Raw genomic sequence first — 21,680 nt, forward strand, 5'->3', positions numbered from 1 at the left:
TTTTGTCCGATTATACGCAAGACCTTTGACATGAGACTGGTGATAAAGAGAATGCTCATCTTCATCACTATCGGCGATGATTTCTGAGTCGCAGGGATCTCTAGCTAAAAGTATACTTCTGCTCAGTCAGTCTATTCGTTCCTGCGGTTCGGATCGGTTCGTGATCTTCCTGCACCAGTTGAGTGGAGTTCTTTCGGTTTGTGGTCTGGTACATACTGATAGTGATTAGGAGTTACACTGTCACTGATGGTGAGTTGGCGATTGGCCGGGTTAAACACGATATTGGTGTAATGCAGCCAATTGTTCTGTTGTATCATTCAAAATCTGTGGTGATTGATATTCTAGATCGTTGTGAGTTAGAAATCGTGGGCCCACTATGTTGGAGATTGCGTTGAAAAGTGATCGTGAATGCTTTGATTACGCAACGTTACACGTCCAAGAACCATGTGCTGCTGTCGTCTATAGAGGATGTGTAAAAATTGTTCACCAATTATTACCGACAGCTGTCTCGAAAATTGTGAAAATGAAGTTGATCTAGTTGATCAGGTAAAAATGTGCGCACTCAACATTGTACGACATCGTCGTACATGTCGAAGATCAGTGGTTCCACGTTGGCACGGTGAATGACATCGCACCGTCAATGCGCTGAAAGGAAGATGATCCTCTCGTTATCAACAAAGTCAATGATTCCGTGAAGCATTAAAGAAAACTACGAGCTAGAAGAAGCGTTGTGAGATTAAGTGGTGGAATGAAACCAAGCAAACAATCGCTGCTTATTGACGTACGCAGCCAAAGTTCAAGTTTACGGCGATGTCGACTGACGATCGTTTCAAGTGATTCAACTGCACCACACGTATGGGATAAGCATGACAAGGTGGGAAGGAGCGAAGTGCGTCCTGTCACACACCGAACGACACAGATTCCAGGATTTGGGACGTGATCGTGTTGTGTTGTTTCATTTTTAAGTGATAAGATTATGTGAACTGTGCGTTCGCGATTGGCTTATGTGTGTTTAAATATGCACACATTTTTGGTACCGGATGTGTGTCAATCGTTGTGTCCTAGAGTTCAGTTTGAGGAGGTGAAATGAGCGATTGATAGTGGTGTAGAATCAATGAAGGAAATTATTTTTGCAGCATTTGCAAAACGAAACAAAAAAAAGAAGTTTAAAATACATGTGATTGTGGGAGTTGAGGAATACTCTACAGTTTCATTACATTTTCATGTGTTATCTTTACAGAATGCAAATCATGTGCCGTGTTCGAGTAAAATGAGTGATTAATGAAGTATTGTTTATTTGCATATCAGAAGACTAAAGTGTATGCAAATATGGAGCGGCGAAAAAGTGTAGTTAATGGATTTATTTTAATTCTCGTACTGATTGTCACAGTTGACGGTTACAAACGAAGTAAGTACACAAGATGTTACAGTTTAGTTGCTACCAGTAATTTGTTTGTATATTTTTGGCTTATGTTTATAAGCTATCAAGTTTAGTGTAGAAAAATCAATTAATCAACAGAAGAAAAATGAACATATCAAGCATATTTTTTAGCACTGCGACTTAGGATCTCTGGGAGGAGCTACTTATTCTAAAATGTTGGTGTCGATCAATGCTTGAAGACTACAACGTTCGTTGAACGAAGGCAATTATTTGCTGACTATGTGGTGTCATGAGAATTACGGATGCCATTAAGAACATTTGAAATGAAATAACCCTGTTGTTACAAGGCTTTGAAAGTTTCATGCACTGCTCCAAGCACTTCTTGAAGTGCAAACGATCATTTCTTGTGTAACCTATTGGCTCAGGCATCGTCTGGATCACCTGAAAAGACTTTTCTAGTTTTTCCAATGTTGTGCATACAGTTATGTTTCACAGTGAACATATTCCATCGAATATATAACAATTTGTCAGAAGTAGCAAGTTAAAACAGAGCTTAATAGAAAAGTCAACTTCCTTAAAGACATATGCTTTATAAAAGTCTTTGAATTTTTCAAAGCACTGTAAACTAAACATCTGGAGAGGATCGTTGGTGAAGATAATAATGGCATCGGTTTCTACACGACAAAGCCTGGTATCAGGAAAGATAATATACAAATATCCTTGATGCTTACAGATCCCCTTAAAGATCCTCGCATATGTGGGCGACCCATGTGCTCGGATACTAATAATAAGTTCCGGTACAGCGTTGGCACCTTGTACAAGTATGACCATTCTATGTACGTAAAAACCGCCCTGGTCGGTAGTGGTGATAACATCTCCGAGCTACACATATCATCCGTCGTGGAGATAGATTACTATGCGCCCTGCCAGGCTATACTACGACTGTACTCGATTGAAGTACGGGAACAACCGGTTCAGGAAACTGAAGAGACGGATTTTGAGTATGGAGAGGAACCGAGCGCCAATGATAATCACGAATCTGATCAGGATGAACCGGGTGGTGTGCATCCGAACAGTGAAGTGATTGCTGAGGAACTTACGCGCTTCGAACTTCGTTTTGCCTTCCACGATGGCACGATCAGCGAGATATGCCATGAAAACAATGAGCCGGTGTGGACGCTGAATTTGAAGCGTGGAATACTGTCAACCCTGCAGAACACGATGCCTCGGTTTGATATTGACTACGAAACGACGGAAACCGATGTATCCGGTATATGCGATGTGAAGTACAGTACGAACGGTCGCAATGGGACCAGTCTGATGTTCCGCAAGATGAAGAACATCATGTCTTGCAAGCGGCGGTACAAGACTATATCGTTTATTCAAACGGTAGCGTACGATTTTCGATCGGTAAGCATTGCGGAAGTAAGCCGTTGGGTATATGTACTAGTAAAATGTTTTCTTTTCGCATAGAATTATGTTGCATGGCCCATTCTCAACTCTACTAGTTATTGTGATGTAAGTATAAATTGTGTTAAAGGATTTTGTTTTTGATTGGCCGCTGGGATATTGGTTTTCACTCATTCAGTCAAATGCATTACTCAAATACTACAGATTTGGATTGACAATTCGATCTATAAAAGCGTCATCTGCTACGAACGTCATCAACTGGAACCATTTTCACACGGGTTGACCGGTGCAGTGACTGAAACGTCCAACAAACTAGAGCTGGTCGATGAAGAGATATATTCTCACGATAGTCACACAAACGAAGAGATCGACATACAGCACCGCTCTTCGTTGCTGTATGATCACACGCCTTCGGTACGCGATAGCCACAACGAAAATAAAGCTGCCCGGGAATTGTTGATCGAGCTTTGCGCCCAAGGTTTTCCCAATATTAAGCGTGAATTCCCCGACGTATTTCTCAAATTTCTTACTGCGGCACGCGTTCTATCGGATACGGCACTTAGCGAGTTAGTAAAACGCTCGAAATCTATTTGCGAGAATGGGCAAAACCACTTGATGGAAAGCTTGCCCTATATCGGTACTGCCGCGTCGGTAAAAGTCATGAAGGATCAAATCGTGGAAGGAGCAGTAAATCATCCACTGTCTAGCAAATGGATGGAATCTTTTGCCTACCTGACGCGTCCAAACGACGAAGTTCTGGCAGTGATGAAGGAGTTGATCGAGTACGGTAAGGAATCCGGTAATCAGACGTATCTACTATCGGCAACAGCGGTAGTACACACTTTCTGTACAATTAACTCCGACTGTGCGGAAGAGGAGGTAGTACAGGCGATCGTACAGAATCTGGAAGAAGAATTGCTCGAAAAGCTGCAGGGTGTGGGACTGGATCTTGTGCATGATCGTCGGAAGCATGAACGCGTGATCGTCCTGCTAATGTCACTTAGCAACATGGGTGTGGTAAACGAACGCTTCAATTATGAGCTGCGAAAAATTATCGAAGGTGATCAATATCCGACGGCGGTTCGCGTGGAAGCGGTGAACGTGTTTCGGCGCAGTGACTGTACCCGCACGAAAGATTACTTTATGAAGCTGTATTCGTCGTTCCAGCTGGACGTGGAAGTGCGCATTGCCGCATACTTACAAGCCATGCGATGCCCAGATTATTTGTCGGTGAAACTAATCAAGCACGTGTTGAAAACGGAGGAAGTCAACCAGGTTGGTTCGTTTGTATGGTCTCATTTGACAAATCTTGCCAAAAGTGCATCACCCGTGCGGGTCGCAACGCAGGGCCTGTTGGCAGAAAATGGAGAAAACTTTGGAAAAAAGTTCCGACGAGACGTGCGTATGTTTTCGCGCAACTACGAACAGACACTGTTCTTCGATGAGTATAACTTTGGGTTGACGGTCGATAGCAACGTTATCTTCAGTACCGAATCGTACCTACCTCGCTCGGTTCGGTTGAATTTGACAACGGATCTGTTCGGCGAGTCGATCAACTTCCTCGAGCTAAATGTTCGACTTGAAGGCTTAGAAGATTCGGTACACAGATTGTTTGGTCCGAATGGAACGTACAGCGCCAAGATGGTTAATGAACAATTGATGAAGCACATGAAGTTCCTGCGCCAATATATTCCCGCACAAATTTTGGAGCTGTTTGAAGACGATACGATGATGAGCGATGATTTAGACGATGTTGAAGACAGTGGACGTCGAAAGCGTGCCGTTGCACAACGATTGCCAGCATTGATCGCGCGGAAAGTACAGGACGAAGTGGATAAGCTCGGATACCACCTGAAAAGTAATTTCAACAATCCACTGTTCACGGTTGGTGTCAAGATATTTGGCAATGAACTGAGCTACTATACGGATGGATTAGAACTGTGTAACATAGAAAATCAGCGCAAAATGTTAAAGGATTTATTTTCTGGTAAAGAACGTGCTTACACGAAATCGTCCGTTTTTTTGGACACTTCATACGATGTGCCGCTCAGCTCCGGGTTACCCTTGTCTTTGGGTCTGGTAGGAGCATCGTCTGTCGATCTACGTATGACAGGCATTGTCCGTGCTTTAGAGTTTACCCGGTTTTTGGCTGACATGGAGGGCAGAATAAAACCGAGCGTGACGATAGACATGACGGCCACAATGAAAAGCGACCTTATGTATGCCGGTACGGCGATCAAGGTGAAGACCAACCTATACTCGAGTTCGGCCTGGTCGGCACAACTGAAGATACGCGGAAAGGAACAAGCTGTGCTGCAGGTCAGTTTGCCCCAGGATCGTAACGATATCTTAAGCATCCGTTCGGAAATGCTTGTACTGACGGGAAGGCGGGAAATACGCCAGCCTGGTATTGAGAGTCGCTATTCTAACTCCACCTGTACATGGCCTTTTATCGATCAAGCGATCGGTTTGAAAATGTGTGCGAACTATAGCATGCCAAACGTAATTAACAACGGTGACATCGTAGTTCCGAGTCTTATTCTTAGTGGACCGGTCAACTTTGATGTCAGCCTGGAGAAGGCAGATCTGACGGCGAAAATGTTTGTGCTGAAGTACAGCTGGACCGAGCGGCAAAATCACACGATTGTGTCGGTGCTCTTTGAAACTCCCAACTCCCACATTCCACGAATATTCCGCGTAAATGTAACGCACGAAGTGCAACGTAAAACGGCTAGTATGTCGTTTGTGAACGGCAATATCTCGCATAAGGCGGTCGGTATTTACATTAACAACCCGAAACAGCATCGTATGGAATTGTCGTTGAATGTGAATGATCGTAAATACTTGGCGTTGGAAATGGGCTACAACAAGACGGAGACTCGCAACGGGCGGATGTACTACCCGATGTTCTATTTGTCAATAAATAACGAACGGATTGCGGGCATGAATGGTCAAATTAGGCAGACGGCCAAAAACAACGTCTCACAATGGGACTATACGATTATGTTTGAGACGAAGCGGGTTCGAGCGAAGACGATCGGTTACATATCGATTTCGTACGATGCGACATACATGATCCACAACTCAATGGAATATCAGGTAAGTGTTCTGCTAGAACGATCGAAATAAGTGATTTTTGGTTGATATTTTGTAACTAATCGTCCAACCTGTTTTACACAGTTTTCCTCATCGAACAAGGTCGAACATGTGGTAGTCAATGCATTGGCAGAAGCGATCAAAAAGGATTTAACTCTGTACCGCGGTAACTTTGATCTACGTTCTAGTGCTTATCCAAAATTTGATGTAGCGCTGAATGCAACATTGGTACAGGGAATAGGCCGCTTTGATTTCACATTGATACACAACAATGCACCGGATTTAAAGGACAGAGCTTATAGGACCATAGCAAAAATTATATTCGCCAATGACAACCCTTACCGCAGTCAACAGATCTTGGCGGCTAATAACCAGCAATCAATGGAGAACCCGATCGAACGGACAGTTTTATCGTTCGAACTCAACAGCACTCAATCAAGGACCGAAACAAAAGCAATGATTGTGTAAGTAAACAAAGAGATCTGTAATACCTGGTGCGTAATAAACAAATGCTAATCAGCTGATTATGTTTCAGTCACGAGAATATGCTGAAGAAGGGTATAGATCATACAATCCGGGTATTGCTTCGATACGCTCCCAAGCGGGACATTGAAGGTGTGGTGTCATTTTCCATCCCCCGCAAACAGTTTTTCAGCTTCGATGGAAGGTTCAATCTGACCGTGCCAGGCTTTCATCCCTGTACTGCTTCTATAAAATTAAAGGAAAAATCCAAGAAAGAGCATAGTGTAAGTAAGGTGCTGCGTCACTTTGAAAACTTCCATTGTAATTTTTCCATTTTGTTTTCTCTCTACCTGCATGTTGTATTTAGTTCGATTTCAAAGGAATTTGGTTCTCGATGCACGCACTCAATGTTAGTGGTTGGTACAAGGATCGTAGCTCGAACGTGAAAAGTTACCATCATGCAAAACTGGCGGCACAAATTGGACCTTCGTATAGGGAAGCGTTCGGCGATCTGGTATATATCCAGGACGAGCTGGACAATAGCCTGACTGTAAGAGCGGCTTATGACAAGAAACCGTACCAGCTCATTCTGCATAAACAAAAAGGGGAAAATGGCACAAGAACCGTCGGGAAGCTGCAATGGAAAGATGAGCACTATGGAGTTTCAGCATTTCTGCAATCGGTGCCGGTGAAGCAACTGGATGTAGAGTTACATATTGACAAGTAAATGAATAGCGTCGTGTGAGGACGGTGTGGACGGTTAATAAATATATTTTTTTTAATTTTTAAACAGAGTTCGCGATATCAGTGTGTCCCTTCGAGGCTATTCGACTGCGCTCAAACGGGAAATCGGTGTAGAATTCAAGTGGGATGCTAACCGTGATCCAACGCAACGATTTGCATTATCGGGAGAATTGAACACCCCAAGGGATCGGGTTTACGATGGCATATTTCTACTATCCTATCCTAACCGCACCTTTAGCGGCACATTCGACTCGATGTTGAGTGATCCAAAATATTTGGCAAATGCTCGCATCTCGTGGAATTCCAGCGAAGCAATTGTGGTACATTTGGATGCCCGCAAGGATGATAACTTTTTCCCGAAAATGTCATTACTGTTGGAATTGAACTCAACGTTTGAAGAGTGGCCCCAAAATGTGCTGAACGGAACATTCGTCTTTAAGGATAATAAACTAATTACGAATCTAATTGCAAACTGGGCCAAAGATAAGAAACTGGCGCTGGAACTGATGGGCTATTACTTGTCGAACGAACAAGTCTTTGACTGCGAGCTGGACACGAAACTAACTAGTACCATCCTACCAGTCCCAACAGCAAAGCTGCACTTGAAGCACAAATATACTGCCAACCGGTTCGAGACGATATGTTCCATGAAACACAACCCAGCTGACCAGCCGCCACAGGTGTTCTCCCTTCATTCCAACTGGCAGTACGATGTGGATAAGCAATACAACAATATAACGGGATCACTAAAACTGATCAGCCCGTTCAACAGCTATCGAACCGGTACACTTGTCACCAAGATATCTTTCAACGAAAACCGCACCATAACCGGAGCCGCCGAAGTGCAGTTAGACGATGATCAGTACGAAATGGTAGTGGAAGGACATGTACGCAATCTAGTCGATTGCATGCTGACGACCAACATTACCTCCTCGAACGTAAACTATCGTAATATTAATGGGCGTTTTGGTGTGAGCGAAAAGAATCGACATCTTGTAGCCGAGGTGATCACACCGAAAACTGCGCTCGGTATAGAACTCCTGTACGCGGTCGTCTCGACACAGAACTTTGACGTAAAGTTCCACCTCGCCACGCCACTGAAGGATCTGGAAAAGGTGATTCTGCGCGGAAAGCTACAATCGGATAACATTGATTTCCGCGCCGGTATGAATAATATGGTACTGGGCTGTACTGGCGTGTGGAGGAAGTTACATTTGAAGGATTTCGAATATTCTTATCGCATCTACACACCACTGCAGAAGTTTGAAGAGAGTGCATTGATCGCTAAAGTTGTTATCGACAGTAAGCGACCAGAGTACGTAGATGTGGAACTCTCGGGCAAGTTTTCCGATTATAAACTGGGTCTGAAAGCGATTTCAAGACCGAAGCCGAATCTTATACTACAGCTGCTATCGCAATCGCCACCCTCGTTTGGCGAAGGCGATCAGGATATTGATGAAGTTGCAGATGAGGTGCCAGAAGAGGAGGACGAATACGAAGATGAGGAGGATGAACAGAATTTGCTTAACTTTATCGGCGATGTTGAGCTATACACCATTGTCTTACCAACGATCGTAGGTACCTTGGAGCTGACAGAGCAAAATTCGCGATATCGTGCATTCGGTAAGCTTAAACTACCACAAGGTGACATCGACATCCATAATCGGTTCTATCTCAAGGATTTCCTGAACATGCAAAACAATTTGCGTCTCAAGACGCCTTTCCCGGTGGCGAATACGATAACGTCGGAGTTTATACTGAAGTACTCTTACCTAGCGACGGACATAACGGCTGGTATGAATGTAAAGTTTAATAATCGTTCGGAATGGGTCAACACTGGCTTCCGTGTGAACTACAAGTACAGTCTGGATGAAGCTGAGGTGCATAAACATCAAGCGCTTGTAGATCTTATGACTCCGATGAAAAATTTGCAGAAAGTTTTCCTAAATGGATCGCTAGAGTTGGAAGATCATAGTTATAAGGGAAATTTGACCGCAAAAACCATGACCACAGATGCATCGTTGGCATTGTCCTTTGAGGTAAGAGAAAGATCGGTTTTTAAAGTTGTGATAGTTCATGCTTTGTATTTATATTGATTTTTATATTACCTATAGAGTGAAGATGAATTTATCGATACGTTCATGAGCATTTGGGTACGTGCGCCTTTAATGCCATACTATGCATGCCGTGTATTCTACAAACAAGATTTCTCCAACACCGAAAACTTGATGGATTTAGGCTTCATGGTAAACGACGGAGATTTGTATAGCAATGTAAGTACTAGTTAGTGCAATTTTGTTTGTTTTGCCCATTTACTAAAACGTTGATTCTAATTTGTTTGCAGCTCCGCATGGATGGAAGCTGGTCATTTGCGAAGCCACATTACATAAAAGGCGTTGGAAAATATCAATCGAACTTCTTGCCGATTAATTTAATCAATACCGATTTCTTAATCACTCGATCGCCATTGCCTAAAGCTTATTGCAATGTTAAATTCCACGACAAGAATGGTCTGGTAGAGGAAATCAGAGCTAAGGCGGAGCGGAACCGTGAAATGTTCACGATTGACCTTAGTGTACCGATGGAGGACTACAAGAATTTATCCATTCATGGACGTTTGCAGCATCGTCAGGGCAGTGAGTACGCCGTATCCGGACAGCTGTATCGCAACGAGTACGTTTTCCAGCTGGAAGGCGACGCAACGATCACGGAAGACATTCCGTACAGAGCTGAGCTAGTGTTTCAGCCACTTTCTGCGGAAGGATCGATTGGATCGATTCGGTATCATTGCAAAAAGAATTCCGCCATCACCGAATTAAACCTGGAGCTCGAAAGTGGTGCTAAGTTAGCTAAATTGGACGGCAGCTTCAAGCTGTCGGCAATGTCTGATTGGTTTATGAAGCTGGGCTTGGAATCGTCCGAGCCGAGCTTAAAAAAGGTAGATTTTAATATCGGAATTAGCCCGGAAGCGAATGGAAAAGCACTGGGCAAGTTTAATTTGCATTCTCCCTGGGTAAATTATGGAGTCGATCAGGCAGATATCGAGATGATTTTCGATGTACAACCAATTTCGGGCTCAGTTGTTGCGCGATACAGCATTAGAGATGTGTCGGGCGATGCCAGTTGTCTGTGGAACTGGGCACTAAAGTCGAACATGCAGTTTGCCCTGGAGAATCGGGTACTAAGAAACTCGGTTGAACGGTTCTTCCGCACAGGCGTACGGTATGTGAGCCCGGATGTGGAAAACAACCATAACTTTACCTTTGGTGGTGATCTCAACTTGAATAACATCTGGATGTGAGTATACGATGTAGTTGAAGTGTTTTTTTTGTTTGCCGCAGAAAAAAGGAAAAAGAAAATTAAAATCTCTATTTCGTTTTCAGGTTTAGCGCCAATGCTTCAGTAGATTTCATTTCTATACGTGATCTGTCGGCTGTGATGAGAGTACTACTACCGAAACCGGTGGGAGATATTCACACCTTAGGTTTTGCTATGAACGGAGATCTACCCTTTATGGAGCAGGTAAAAACGTTCAATTTCGAAACTTCATACGAAACGGATGAAAGCCGCAAACGGTACGCCTACCATACGGAGTACAGTGCTTTGGGTGATCTTCGGGCACTGGTACGTTTTGATTGGGGTTCCGATATTCGCAAAGAAAGGATTCAGTCAATGTTGAACATATTCCGAAATGGCGATAGTCGTGAGTTAATGGCACGATTACGAGGACCATGGTACTTGGAAGATGCATTTTCGGCTCACGGAACATTCAATATTGTCGATTTATTATATCTCTTTAGGTAAGTACAAACACTGGTACCGAGGAGAGAAATAATGAACAAGTGTATTGAAACAAATGTTTCTTATTTTTCTTTCATATTTTCTATAGTGGCAATATTTCGATACCGGCTTCAACAAAGGTGGCAAGCGCTAATGTGGCGTTTACCAATCTGTCTAACATGAAGGGTGATTTTAATTGCACGACTTCCTTCTTAAACGTTTCCTGGATCCATGGACAGCTAGAGTTTATTGAAAATCCGATCGAATCCATACGGTACTTGAAAGGAACGTGGCCTGAATCGAGCGCCATTTTTGATGCGAAAGCAACCTATCGGAAAAATAATAATGCTCGCGAGCAGCAAGGCACGATTAAGATCGAAGTTCCGTTGCAGACTAGACATTTTGCGGAGGTCAAATATGGTCTAGCGCAGCGACCATTAATTACTAACGGTCATGCAGAGATTGACTACAACAGTGAGAAGGTGCTGAGCGGACAATACACCTCGAAAGAGGAATCAAGGTAAGGGTAAAGGTAACCCCAGCATGTCGTCGAAGTAGTGCAATTGTTTTTCTTCACTTTTCATAGAGCTGGCTTTGATAAGGAAACGATAGATGTTACATTGAGGAATAAATACATGCCGGTAGGAGTGCTTTATGTGCACTCCTTAAGCACGTTAGACCCAGTCGTACGATCGATGGTAAGTACAGTATGGAAATGAAGAAGAGAATTCTTCGAATGGATGTTAATTTCTGATTGAACTGATTGCGACAGGATATCAAGCGCGCTGAAATTTTCCAACTGGACAATAAAACAAATTTCAACATTACCGGAGAGCTGCATGTGCTGAAGAAGGAAATGGGCGATGAGTATCTCGTGAAAGCTATCCACTCGAACCGGACAGTCGTTTTGACGGCCGAATTCGAAGAGGAGAATAATGTGAGCAAAAAGAAATCCAAGTTGCAACTATCACCCACCGTGTGGATTGCGTACGATTTTAAGCTTACCAATCGATCGCGGGATGATTTGGCATCACAGAATTTTACGCTGCAAATATCCTACCCGAAACGAAACATTTCAGCGGACGGATGGTACTCGTACACGAAAAAAACTTTCGATTCGGATGTTTCATTTTCGTACAGCCCGAATCGCACTGAGGACGAAAGTGAAGTACCTAAACAACGTACCATTCGAGGCGGAATTGAGTGGCGTGATCTTTTAAACAGCACCACCAACGGACAGCATATTCGTGTGGCTCTAGGACATCCTAGCTTCCAGCAGGATGTCACGATGAATGCACATTACTTTACCGATCCGAAGCATTGGTTCAGCTCCATGATGGAACTACGTTACAATGATGATGATGAGCATCTGGTGGCAATGGGCTTTGATTTAAACGATCTAAAACCAGTCGTTGGCTATTGGAACTATTCGTACCATCTTTTTAGTAGGCACGATGCATCGGACCTGGACCTGGATTCGATTGGTTCGGTCGGTGTAAGACCAGGATTGTACGGTGTTAGTTCAAATTCACACTACAAACGTGCCTATCTGTCGCAGATGCATGGACACGTGCTAGGCTCGATAAACGTGCGCCAGAAGGAAGTGCACTACGAGGTATGGATGTAAAAGTGTACTACCGTGTGAGATACATATACAATTGTTTCCTTTTTCTTATTTCCATTACTCCCCATAGCGTATAACATCTCAAAGCAAATATCGCCTGTGGACGAGGGCTGATGGTGCTTATCCGATGTATCGGATCAATGGAACGCTTTTGGATGGCCCAGACGTAGATGCAGTTGGGTTCTTCTATCTTAACATCGACGACAAACTGGTGCAGATGAAGATCAACGTAACACCCGACGGTTCAGAAAATGTGCACATGTATGGTATCATTCCGGATTCGCGCAGCGCTTACTTCGACTTCTGGCGAGACTATGATGACGCGCGCGAAGTAGACGTGACCTACTATCTTAAGATGAACCATTCGCGGTTAATAACTGGGCACCTGCTGTGGCGCCCCCAGATCAAATCGGATGTGCAGAGCTGGATTAAAGATTACGTTAACCGAATGCACCATGGATTGCTGGAGTACGCCGAGTTTTGGATCAAGCATATATACTTAGAAACGAAGGACACAACGGCAGGCATTTCCGAGGCCGCGCTACCATACATAGAAGGATTGCTTGAGGATGTTGCTGGTTTAAGCGTACTGCAAAGCGATTTGGAAGATTTGGAAAAGTTTCTCAACGCGTCGTATACGGCGGACGATTTCTACATTCGCTCTGCTATTAATTTCACCGTCACGGTTCTGGACGAGCTGGCGATAAGAAATAAGATAACGTCATTGCCAAAGATTCTAACCGAACTGTGGCAAGTGATGGGCGAATCGGGTGAAGCATTTGGCAAATCGATCACCTGGTTGCTGGAGCGCGTGAAACTCACGTACCAGAAATTTATCGATATCGTTGGAAGAATTTTCCAAGGTGATGCCATGCGTTACTTGTCCGCTTCGCTGGAGAACTCCCTGGAACGGTATGATAAATTCGTGAAAGACATTCATTTGCAGTTTATAAAGGTAATGTGTGAATCGTAGTTTTGAAAAGGTGATACAATTTAACACACTCTTCATATATTTAACAGAACATTCAGGAAATTTGGGAAAAGTCTGTTAGCATGGCAACAACATTCTGGCACAAGATGCTACAGAACATAGAGCCTACGATAATCCGGCTAGCGCATTACGGTGAATCGCTCGGCTGGTATGTTGGAAATGAAATATTTAGTAAGTTATCCGTCGCTTTACACAAAAAGTAGGTTAGCTTTTTACATCCATTTTGTTTTTGTCCTTGCAGCATTTTTGTACAATAAAACGCAAGAGATAGCAGACTCTCCGTACTTTAATACGGTCACCAACTTCACCCAAGATCTGGACAATCTTTACAAGGATCTGGTGACGAATGATATGTTTACGAATTTGGAAAAATACTCATCTATAACGCGGCGTTTCCTGTGGAAAAAATACTTCCAACTGGTACCATTCGCACGAGAGTTGTACCAGGTAGGGGAAGGGCTAAAGGAAGAGATCAAGGAGCTGCGCAAGATCGAGTACGTAGAGTTTTTCCTACAACGTTTCAACGAAGCGCAAGCGAAGGTAGAATGGCTTGCCGAAGAGTTTCAGGTTAAGAGACGCTTACGTCAACTGTGGGTAATCATGCGCAAAAAGCTGTCGCACATAGCGCAGACCGCTTTACAGACTGAAAATCAATATCGTGAGGCAAAAACCAAGTTCATCTTTGATCCTGATAATGGAATTATCGAGCTGGAACAGAAGCTTCCCATGTCGTGGCATGCGTTCAACGAAACACCCAAATTTGAGGAGATACCTGAGTTTAAGTACATCAGTGACGTACAGGAGCTGTTTGCCGGTAGCAATATGACGTTCTGGACATTATGGCAGCAAATTTGCCCGTTGGTTAAACCCCAAATGTGGTTACCACCGTTTAAGAGTGTTGGACTGCTGATCGGCTCGAGACACTACATGTCGTTTGATAAACGTTTCGTATCGCTTGAGCTGAATGATTCGAACAAGTGCCGATACCTGCTGGTACACGATTACCACAATCAATCGCTTACGCTGCTTTTGGAACCATCGGTACGTATAGAAACGTTACTGCTGCTAAATCATTACTAGCGATGTAAGCTTATATTGCGATCTTTTTCCCAAACATTCTAGCTACAAAACTATGAGCAACCATCCCGACAGATCACGCTCATCACAGATGAGGATACAATTGCGATCGATGTGTTTAAGATGGTATGTATGATTTTCGTCAAACATAAACGCTAGTAAAAAAGAAAATGTTAAATGATTCTACTTTTACATTCATGTACAGTCGGTGAAAATCAACAACAAAGAGGCAACTGCATTGCCTGCAATGTTAGGCAGGGAGACGGAAGTTTTCCAAGAGTCGGACCTGTTGTACGTGCAGTCACAGCGTGGTTTCCTGCTTGCATGCAGTCTTCGGTACCACCTATGCTGGTTGGAATTGGACGGATGGTACTTCGGCAGGGTTGCCGGATTGCTCGGTACAATGAACAATGAACCGTTTGACGATCGGATCACCTCCATCAATCAATACAGCGAAACGGACGATCAGTTCCTTAACAGCTGGGCAATGCCGGGTTGCAGTTCGCAAGTTACTACGACGAATCACACCAGCAACTACTACAGAGCTTCGAACAAGCTTAGCCAGGTGTGTGAAGAGTTCTTCCACAGTAAGATGTCGTACTTAGCCTCCTGCTTCTCGGAAGTTGACGCTACGCCGTTCTACGAAATGTGCATGGATTTGGGCAACAATCTGCAGCCCTCTAATGATAACACTAACTATCAGGGTGCGTGCACTGCTGCAGTGGCATATATGCAGGCTTGTATGCTGGAGGATACCCTTTTGCGCGTTCCAGATAAATGCATCAGGTGCGTATTTGTGTGTTTGATGCTAATGTTCTTGCCAATACAGTAATATAACGTGCATGTTTCGACTTTCAGCTGTTTGCTAATGAATGGAAGCTATGTACCAGAGGGAACCTTCGTGCCATTGCGGAACGAAAGTGTGCCGAATGCAGCCGATGTTGTGTTTATCATTGAAGCAAAACCCTGCAACGATCAGTTTATGCAGACGAAGAGTATCAATCTGCTGGTGGAGGATATCAACAGTGAGCTGAAGGCTTTGAACATTAGCAATACACTGTTCAGTGTGGTGGCGTTTGGCGGTTCGGCACCGTTTGATCGTCCGCACAGTGTTGTCGTTGGAAACAATGTGTTCGAAACGCATAATCGGTTGCAACCATTCTTCGATCATATCACGATCGGCAATGGTACGAACGAAGACATTTTCGACGCCATCATAAAGGCTTCGAAGCTCGTTTTCCGTCCGGGAGCGTCGAAAACGTTCATATTGCTACCGTGCTCGCGTTGCTTCGAATCCAGGATGAGGCTAGACTTTTCCTCACTCGCGCAACTGCTCATCGAGTACGACATCAAGCTTCACATCCTGGCAGATCATGAACTATCGTTCCAAAAGTCTCGCGTTTCCCGATTGTTTTACGGTATGGATAGCAAACTGGCTTACACGAAGAAGGATGTAAAGAAGCTAGTCGGCGATAAGGCATTGCGGCAACAGATTCACCTGCCAAAGAAAACGCTCGGCGAATGCATTGCGCTAGCGCTGGAAACAGACGGGTCCATATTTGGGGGCCACAAGCTCCGCCAGGATCGTTCCAACACGAACAACACGAAGAAGTTTATCAATGTGTTTGCGAAACGTATTGCACTGTCCGCCATACCGAACAGGTGTCAAACGTGCGAATGTACTGGACACAATGCCGGTGTGGCGTACATGCAGTGCACACCGTGCCACTATCCTTCACCGTTCTCGATGGAGGATGACGAAACGACGGATGATATGTTCCTACTAGCGATGCAGCCAGATGACGAGTTTCTGTTGGACGATGGGTTAATTGGCACAGTTTAGGAAAAAAGAAAAGAGGAGCATAGAAGGGAACTGAAAGTGGAACGTTAGTTTTCTAAGCATTATGCAAATTACGCAGCTAATTTCTAGAGTAAATTTATCCAACAAGCAAAACGAAGGTAACGGAAACGGGTGTTTCTGATTCTATTTAGTGTTAGTAAATAGTAAAACTAAGAAAAGCTATGATAAATCACCTAATTAGAGCTTGTTCGATTGTGAAAATAAAAACAAAATAAAAACACTTTGCCCTTAGGAAAGATTATCTCATTTTATTACTATCCAGTTTGGTTACATGTAATTGGTTTTTCTTCCCTTTCCCATCTTCTTAACATCCCTTTGTTTGCGTTGTCTTAAAACCTATTAAATTTAATTTTTAAAGTTTTGTTTACCGTTCTTGTCTTTTGCCATTATTTCTTTGTTTTTGTAGCGCCGATTTCTTTAACCGAGATACAGTGCGCAGGAAGTTTAACGTACCGTATTGTGTGTCAATACATCCGAGCACCAAAGTTGCTTCAAACTTGGCTGCAAAGTTCGGTATTTTGGGTAAATGTTTGCGCTTTTATTGCGAACCCAACCATTACTTAACGCTATGGGGAACGGGAAAAGCTTGGAAAGTTGCAGTGCTTTCACAAACTGTATACACGCTAGGTCGAGCTGAAAATAGTGCTTAGTAAATTGTTTTCCAACTCGATGCAACCGCATTGGCTTGACCGGGAGGTGTTGGTTTAAAACCTTTGCATACTTCAGAATGTTCATTTTTACTCTTTTCGTTCAAATAATGGCTGATGGATTTTATAATAAACTGTTAATGCTTCTTGAGAGCTTATAAATGAAACGATTCGTATGACTGAACGTTTAAATGTTGCTTTTTGATTTTTTTAGCATCGAAAATTTGGTCGATATTACAAGTAATTTAAATGCTGTGTAACTCACTAAAGAGAGCAGAAAATAAAATAAAAATCAAGCAAATTTTCTATTTCAATGCGGGAGGCTAATCATTGGCATCCGGTTATCAGTTACTACTGCTTTACCATTCGGTATAGTTTCAATGAGGAGAGTTTAGGAACTCGGCGATCATTTTCTCGGATCGTAGTATTAGCTTTTGTTTAATGGATTTGGGAGTGACATAATTATTACCTAAGTCTATTTTCTCCATTCTGATATGTTCTACTGCTGCTGCTGCTGCTGCTACTACTGTTTGCATAAATTTCCAGCTAGTCGGTGGCATCTTGTAGGTGTTTCAAAAGCAAACTTAAGTGTATTAAACAAAAAAAAAACAAGCAAAAGGAAAAACGAAACAATAATGATTGTCGCTAGTTGTAGTTTGTCCATTTCATCTTCTATTTGTGTTTATCGGGTTTAATTGTGACAAAAAGTATAATGGAGCTGTTGTTTTCAAACAAACTTAAAGCGTGATTGATCATAACGACATTTAACGAAATAAAACCACTAAAATACTATCTGCGTGCATGATTTAACTAAAGCATATTTCCGTTCCAAGCTGTAAAATGTGAGCTCGTATTCCGTTCAATGTCGTAGGAAATTTCAAACATCCTTCGGAACCGGATATGAACATGTAATGGACGTATCGCTGATAAATTGCGCTTTCATGTATGTTGTCCACCTTCACGCATACGCACACACAAGCTGCCCTATGTGCGGTGCACGTGTACGTGTTTCGCTAATACTCAAAATTACCTAGCTAAAGTTAATGAATTGCTTAAATGCAGCATTACTATTACTTCTACAATCAATCGCACCATAAAACCATGCTTTTATTTTCACTGTCATTAAAGGGACAATTTATCCCTTTCTCTTTCGTTCTCTCGCTCTCTCTCTCTCTCTGTGCGGTAGCAAATAAGGCAAGCAATTTGTTTGTTTGTTTTTTTGTATTGTGTTGGTGTGTCGGTGCGAGTGTTAAAATGCATTCTGCTCAAAAGTTTTCCACCGTACATATATGCTTGGTAATGCTCACATTTTCCAATTACGAAACAATGTTTTACATTTGTTTTTGTATCCCCATGTATTTTTTCCTACAAATACTGCTTTGTTTTAGCTGTTGGCCACACAACACTCACCGCCCTCCTCCATCTGCTGCTTGGAAGCTTCTGGCCTACCGTATAATATATCTAGAGCCCTCTTAAGCAAGCATACAGAGCGTATGATGACCGGCAGGACCATAAGCAAAAGCGGACAGATTTCACGCAGGACCGTGATGGAACGATAGTGTTGCTTCGACATAATTTCTAGCGTTTAATACTTAGTGTTCGTTCCCGTTTCTGTTCACCCTGTTCGTAAGCTAATTACGAACGTAAGTTAATACGGACAAGTAGAGACAAAGAGATACGATTGCTAAATCTTAATCGCTTATCTTATCACTGGCCTTGGTTTTTATCCAATATCGTTCCGCTAATCTGGAATGATGAAGCTGTTTCTGAGCTATCCTATGATTCTAATTAGCTAATACTTGTTTACTTCAAATTTTCGAGCCGTAATCATGTGTTGACTGCCAAAAACTGTTCGCTTCGATGTTAATTTAACCATTTTCAAGCATATCGCAAGCTAATTAATCGATCATTTACCATCATCGTCGTAGGTACATGTCATATACGCCCACCCGCACTATACACACTGTAAGTAATCCGCGGAAGAAGGTAACACATCGCTTTCCCTCTCAGTAAATTTCTCCAAGGAAACAATATCCTTCACCCGTTGTGTGCTGTAAGTTTTGTTTTTGGTCGTCGACCATGTTGTAATCTCTTCCTAACTTCACACCAAACACGCTAAGATGCGGTAATTGGATCTGTCTTTACTTCAATTGCTTTGTTTGGTTTTAGTGTTTCAGTATTTGGCGATTTGTTTCCGGGGGAACTTTTCTTCCATTCACTGCTCATTTGCTACTGAATCTATCATCGTCATATTCAGTGGAGCTTTTAGTGCAAAAAGCTAAGTAAATTTATTTCCAATTTTACCATTATTCGGTCACATACTTCTCCTTATCATTAAACCTATCGTTTCGAGAAATAAATCTTTTGCCTTGCCACATTTGCCACAGAAGAACGACAAGTTGGCGCGAATGGTGTTGTGACCGTATATGATGGTGGTCCCAGAAAAGAGAGGTACGATGAAGTAGAGTTTGTTTTTCCGCATCACAAAAACTAAAGGATGCTTAGCGTCAGACAGAACACAACAGTTTGGTTACAAAATTTACTAACGTACTATATAAAGCTAAGTTGTGTGTTAATAAAATGCGATATTATGAAATTGTTTCAAAGCGTTTGTAGCGTAAACCTAACAATTTTACATTAAAAAAGTGTCGCTTTTAACACAATCAAACCAATACTGTTTTATGTAGCGGAGGTATAACAAATGTTGCGTATTAGCTTGATTTGGGATTTTTTGTTATCTTACACTAAAACTAAACCACATCGTAGTATCTTCAAATTCATCTTTCACTAATGTAACACTGCTTCAAAAATACAGATAAGACGGATTTGGAGTTTGGTTGGTTCGTTGTTGAGAAGTTGCGAATTGTTTTAGAATATGCGAACATGTCGTCTAATACGAACTATGTATGGATTTTTTTCCACATTTTCCTCAAATATTTATATGGTACCGACCATAAAACTTTAAATATGATCCTTTTTGTACCCAATACATTTAAAATGACTTCACGTTATGTCATTGACGGTAAGGAATACTTTAACGTGTTTCAGTGGAAATACAAAGCGGTGCTAATAACATAAAAAATGATTGACATTATTTTATAACAAATACTGCAATAATTAGCGCGAAAGCGAATCTAACACATGTTAACAACAAAATTCTGTCCAAGCCAATATGTCTAAGTTGGGATTAGGATTTCGATGTTATCCAATTGTAATCCCTCAGTGTACAACACAGAAGCTACTGCTTGGCCACCAGTGGATTGGTAATCAGAGGACTGATCTACATAGCCCTTGCGGTCGGCAGAGTGAGTGTGAGCGTAATGGGTGTTTCGTTACCGACGCCGCTCGTATCCCGCTCGCGAAAGTATTCTTGTGGCGGGTAATACGTAGAAAATCCTTCACTCTGCCCACATACGGTCCGTCCATCATCGCCAGTGCAGGAAGCTTCGGTGCGTCCGGTCAGAATGAATCAAAATATGGCACCAAACTTTTTCGCCAGGAACTCCTTCAAAGGCTGATAGTACTGGTAGCGCAAACAGATCATCTCCGGCCAGTTGCGCATCGATGCAAACAGCTCGGAATCGGTTTCGAGGATGTAGATCGCCGATACGATCAGTACCACTACCACGAATACAAACGACGGTACGAATGCCTGCACCAGGGAGAACTTTTTCGCATTCTTCGCACTATTGCTAGCATTCTGCTGCTGGATGATGCTGGCCGCGTGGTTCGTAACACTATGGATGGCAAGCGCTGGAATGTTGTCCGTCGTATACGCCTGACGATGGTGATGATGCAGATGGGGATGGTGACCACCGGATGAGGATGCCCCGTGCCGATGGTGATGTTCGCCGATCGCGTTTGCACTGTTGGCCGCCGTAAAGCCAGACTCGGACGATGAATGATCGAACGAATCGCGGAAGTAGTAATCGGACAGGTGGTCATTACTCTCACCGTTCGTTTTGCGCGCTTCCTCCGATACAGTCTCTAGCATTGGCAGTGGATTGTCGGTGCAGTACACGGACGATGCCATATGATCGCCGCAACCGCCCAGCGGTTCCGACATGGTCGATCGTGGAAGGCTACTATATCCTGCAGGGTAAAGCCGGGGTAATGACACGATAAGCACCGATCGAGATGCACACGCACCCAAACACACATACAGGTACACACATATATACAGACATACACACGAAATAGATCACATAAAGTCAAGGATACAGTGAAATAGCACAGGGAAGGAAGCATCAAAATCGTAATGAAATACAATAAAAAAAACACACAAGAGAATACATTAGTGGATAATGCGAAGGTGTTCCGCAGAGACTTACGGGACTTACGGATTTCTGCCAAATCTCCCTGAGGACTCGAGGGCGTCGCTGGGACACTTTGTGCTTTCCTTTTGCTGGGGCTGGTATTGTTGAGCTTCTGTTGGCGAAGGGCTTGGAGTGCTTCCGACATCAGTTCCCTTTCGGTGCGCCCCGAGTAACGAAATTTGGTACCCCAAGAGAAAAATCCACCTCCGGAAACTACGGAGGCGTGTTGGCTAGTTGGAAGACTAAAGTGGAAAGAAGAGTATCATGAAGGAGATCATTGAAATATTGAAT

The 21,680-nt window shown here is 43.0% G+C and overlaps 2 protein-coding genes across 5 annotated transcripts in view; one reads left to right on the top strand and one right to left on the bottom strand.

Annotated features, from left to right (window-relative positions):
• LOC125760591 (uncharacterized) lies at positions 1–16,662 on the top strand. 2 transcript variants are annotated; one of them, XM_049420851.1, is made up of 21 exons: positions 1–249; positions 1,241–1,408; positions 2,115–2,791; positions 2,855–2,899; positions 2,996–5,890; positions 5,972–6,351; positions 6,423–6,633; positions 6,717–7,072; positions 7,143–9,132; positions 9,208–9,366; positions 9,438–10,390; positions 10,477–10,893; positions 10,983–11,393; positions 11,460–11,571; positions 11,646–12,488; positions 12,568–13,452; positions 13,518–13,659; positions 13,730–14,529; positions 14,611–14,691; positions 14,771–15,351; positions 15,424–16,662. In XM_049420851.1, exons 2-21 carry the CDS (start codon positions 1,282–1,284, stop codon positions 16,406–16,408), a joined length of 13,050 nt encoding a protein of 4,349 aa, XP_049276808.1. In that variant the 5' UTR covers positions 1–249; positions 1,241–1,281; the 3' UTR covers positions 16,409–16,662. The 2 variants fall into 2 exon arrangements, with proteins under 2 accessions (XP_049276808.1, XP_049276809.1); XM_049420852.1 differs by having other exon boundaries at positions 1–196.
• Positions 16,654–21,680, bottom strand: part of LOC125760600 (FERM domain-containing protein 5) — an 11,595-nt gene continuing 6,568 nt past the window's right edge. For 2 of the 3 annotated variants that reach the window (XM_049420876.1, XM_049420878.1), the window contains 2 exons: positions 21,405–21,631; positions 16,654–21,165 (listed from right to left, as the gene is read on the bottom strand). In XM_049420876.1, coding sequence (XP_049276833.1) covers positions 20,543–21,165; positions 21,405–21,631 — 850 coding nt within the window. In that variant the 3' untranslated portion in view covers positions 16,654–20,542. The remainder of the gene's footprint in view (positions 21,166–21,404; positions 21,632–21,680) is intronic. The other variant, XM_049420877.1, reaches the window with a different exon arrangement.

The sequence above is a fragment of the Anopheles funestus genome, chromosome 2RL (genome assembly GCF_943734845.2).
Source record: "Anopheles funestus chromosome 2RL, idAnoFuneDA-416_04, whole genome shotgun sequence".
Lineage (NCBI taxonomy): Eukaryota > Metazoa > Arthropoda > Insecta > Diptera > Culicidae > Anopheles > Anopheles funestus.

What these genes read in the sequence shown, in the direction of transcription:
- LOC125760591 (XM_049420851.1), top strand. Translation starts at nt 1,282, where the DNA reads ATGAAGTATTGTTTATTTGCATATCAGAAGACTAAAGTGTATGCAAAT. An exon ending in ACCTCGAAAGAGGAATCAAG is followed by an intron (nt 11,394 to 11,459) that starts GTAAGGGTAAAG and finishes CACTTTTCATAG; the next exon opens with AGCTGGCTTTGATAAGGAAA. An exon ending in GTTCCAGATAAATGCATCAG is followed by an intron (nt 15,352 to 15,423) that starts GTGCGTATTTGT and finishes TTCGACTTTCAG; the next exon opens with CTGTTTGCTAATGAATGGAA.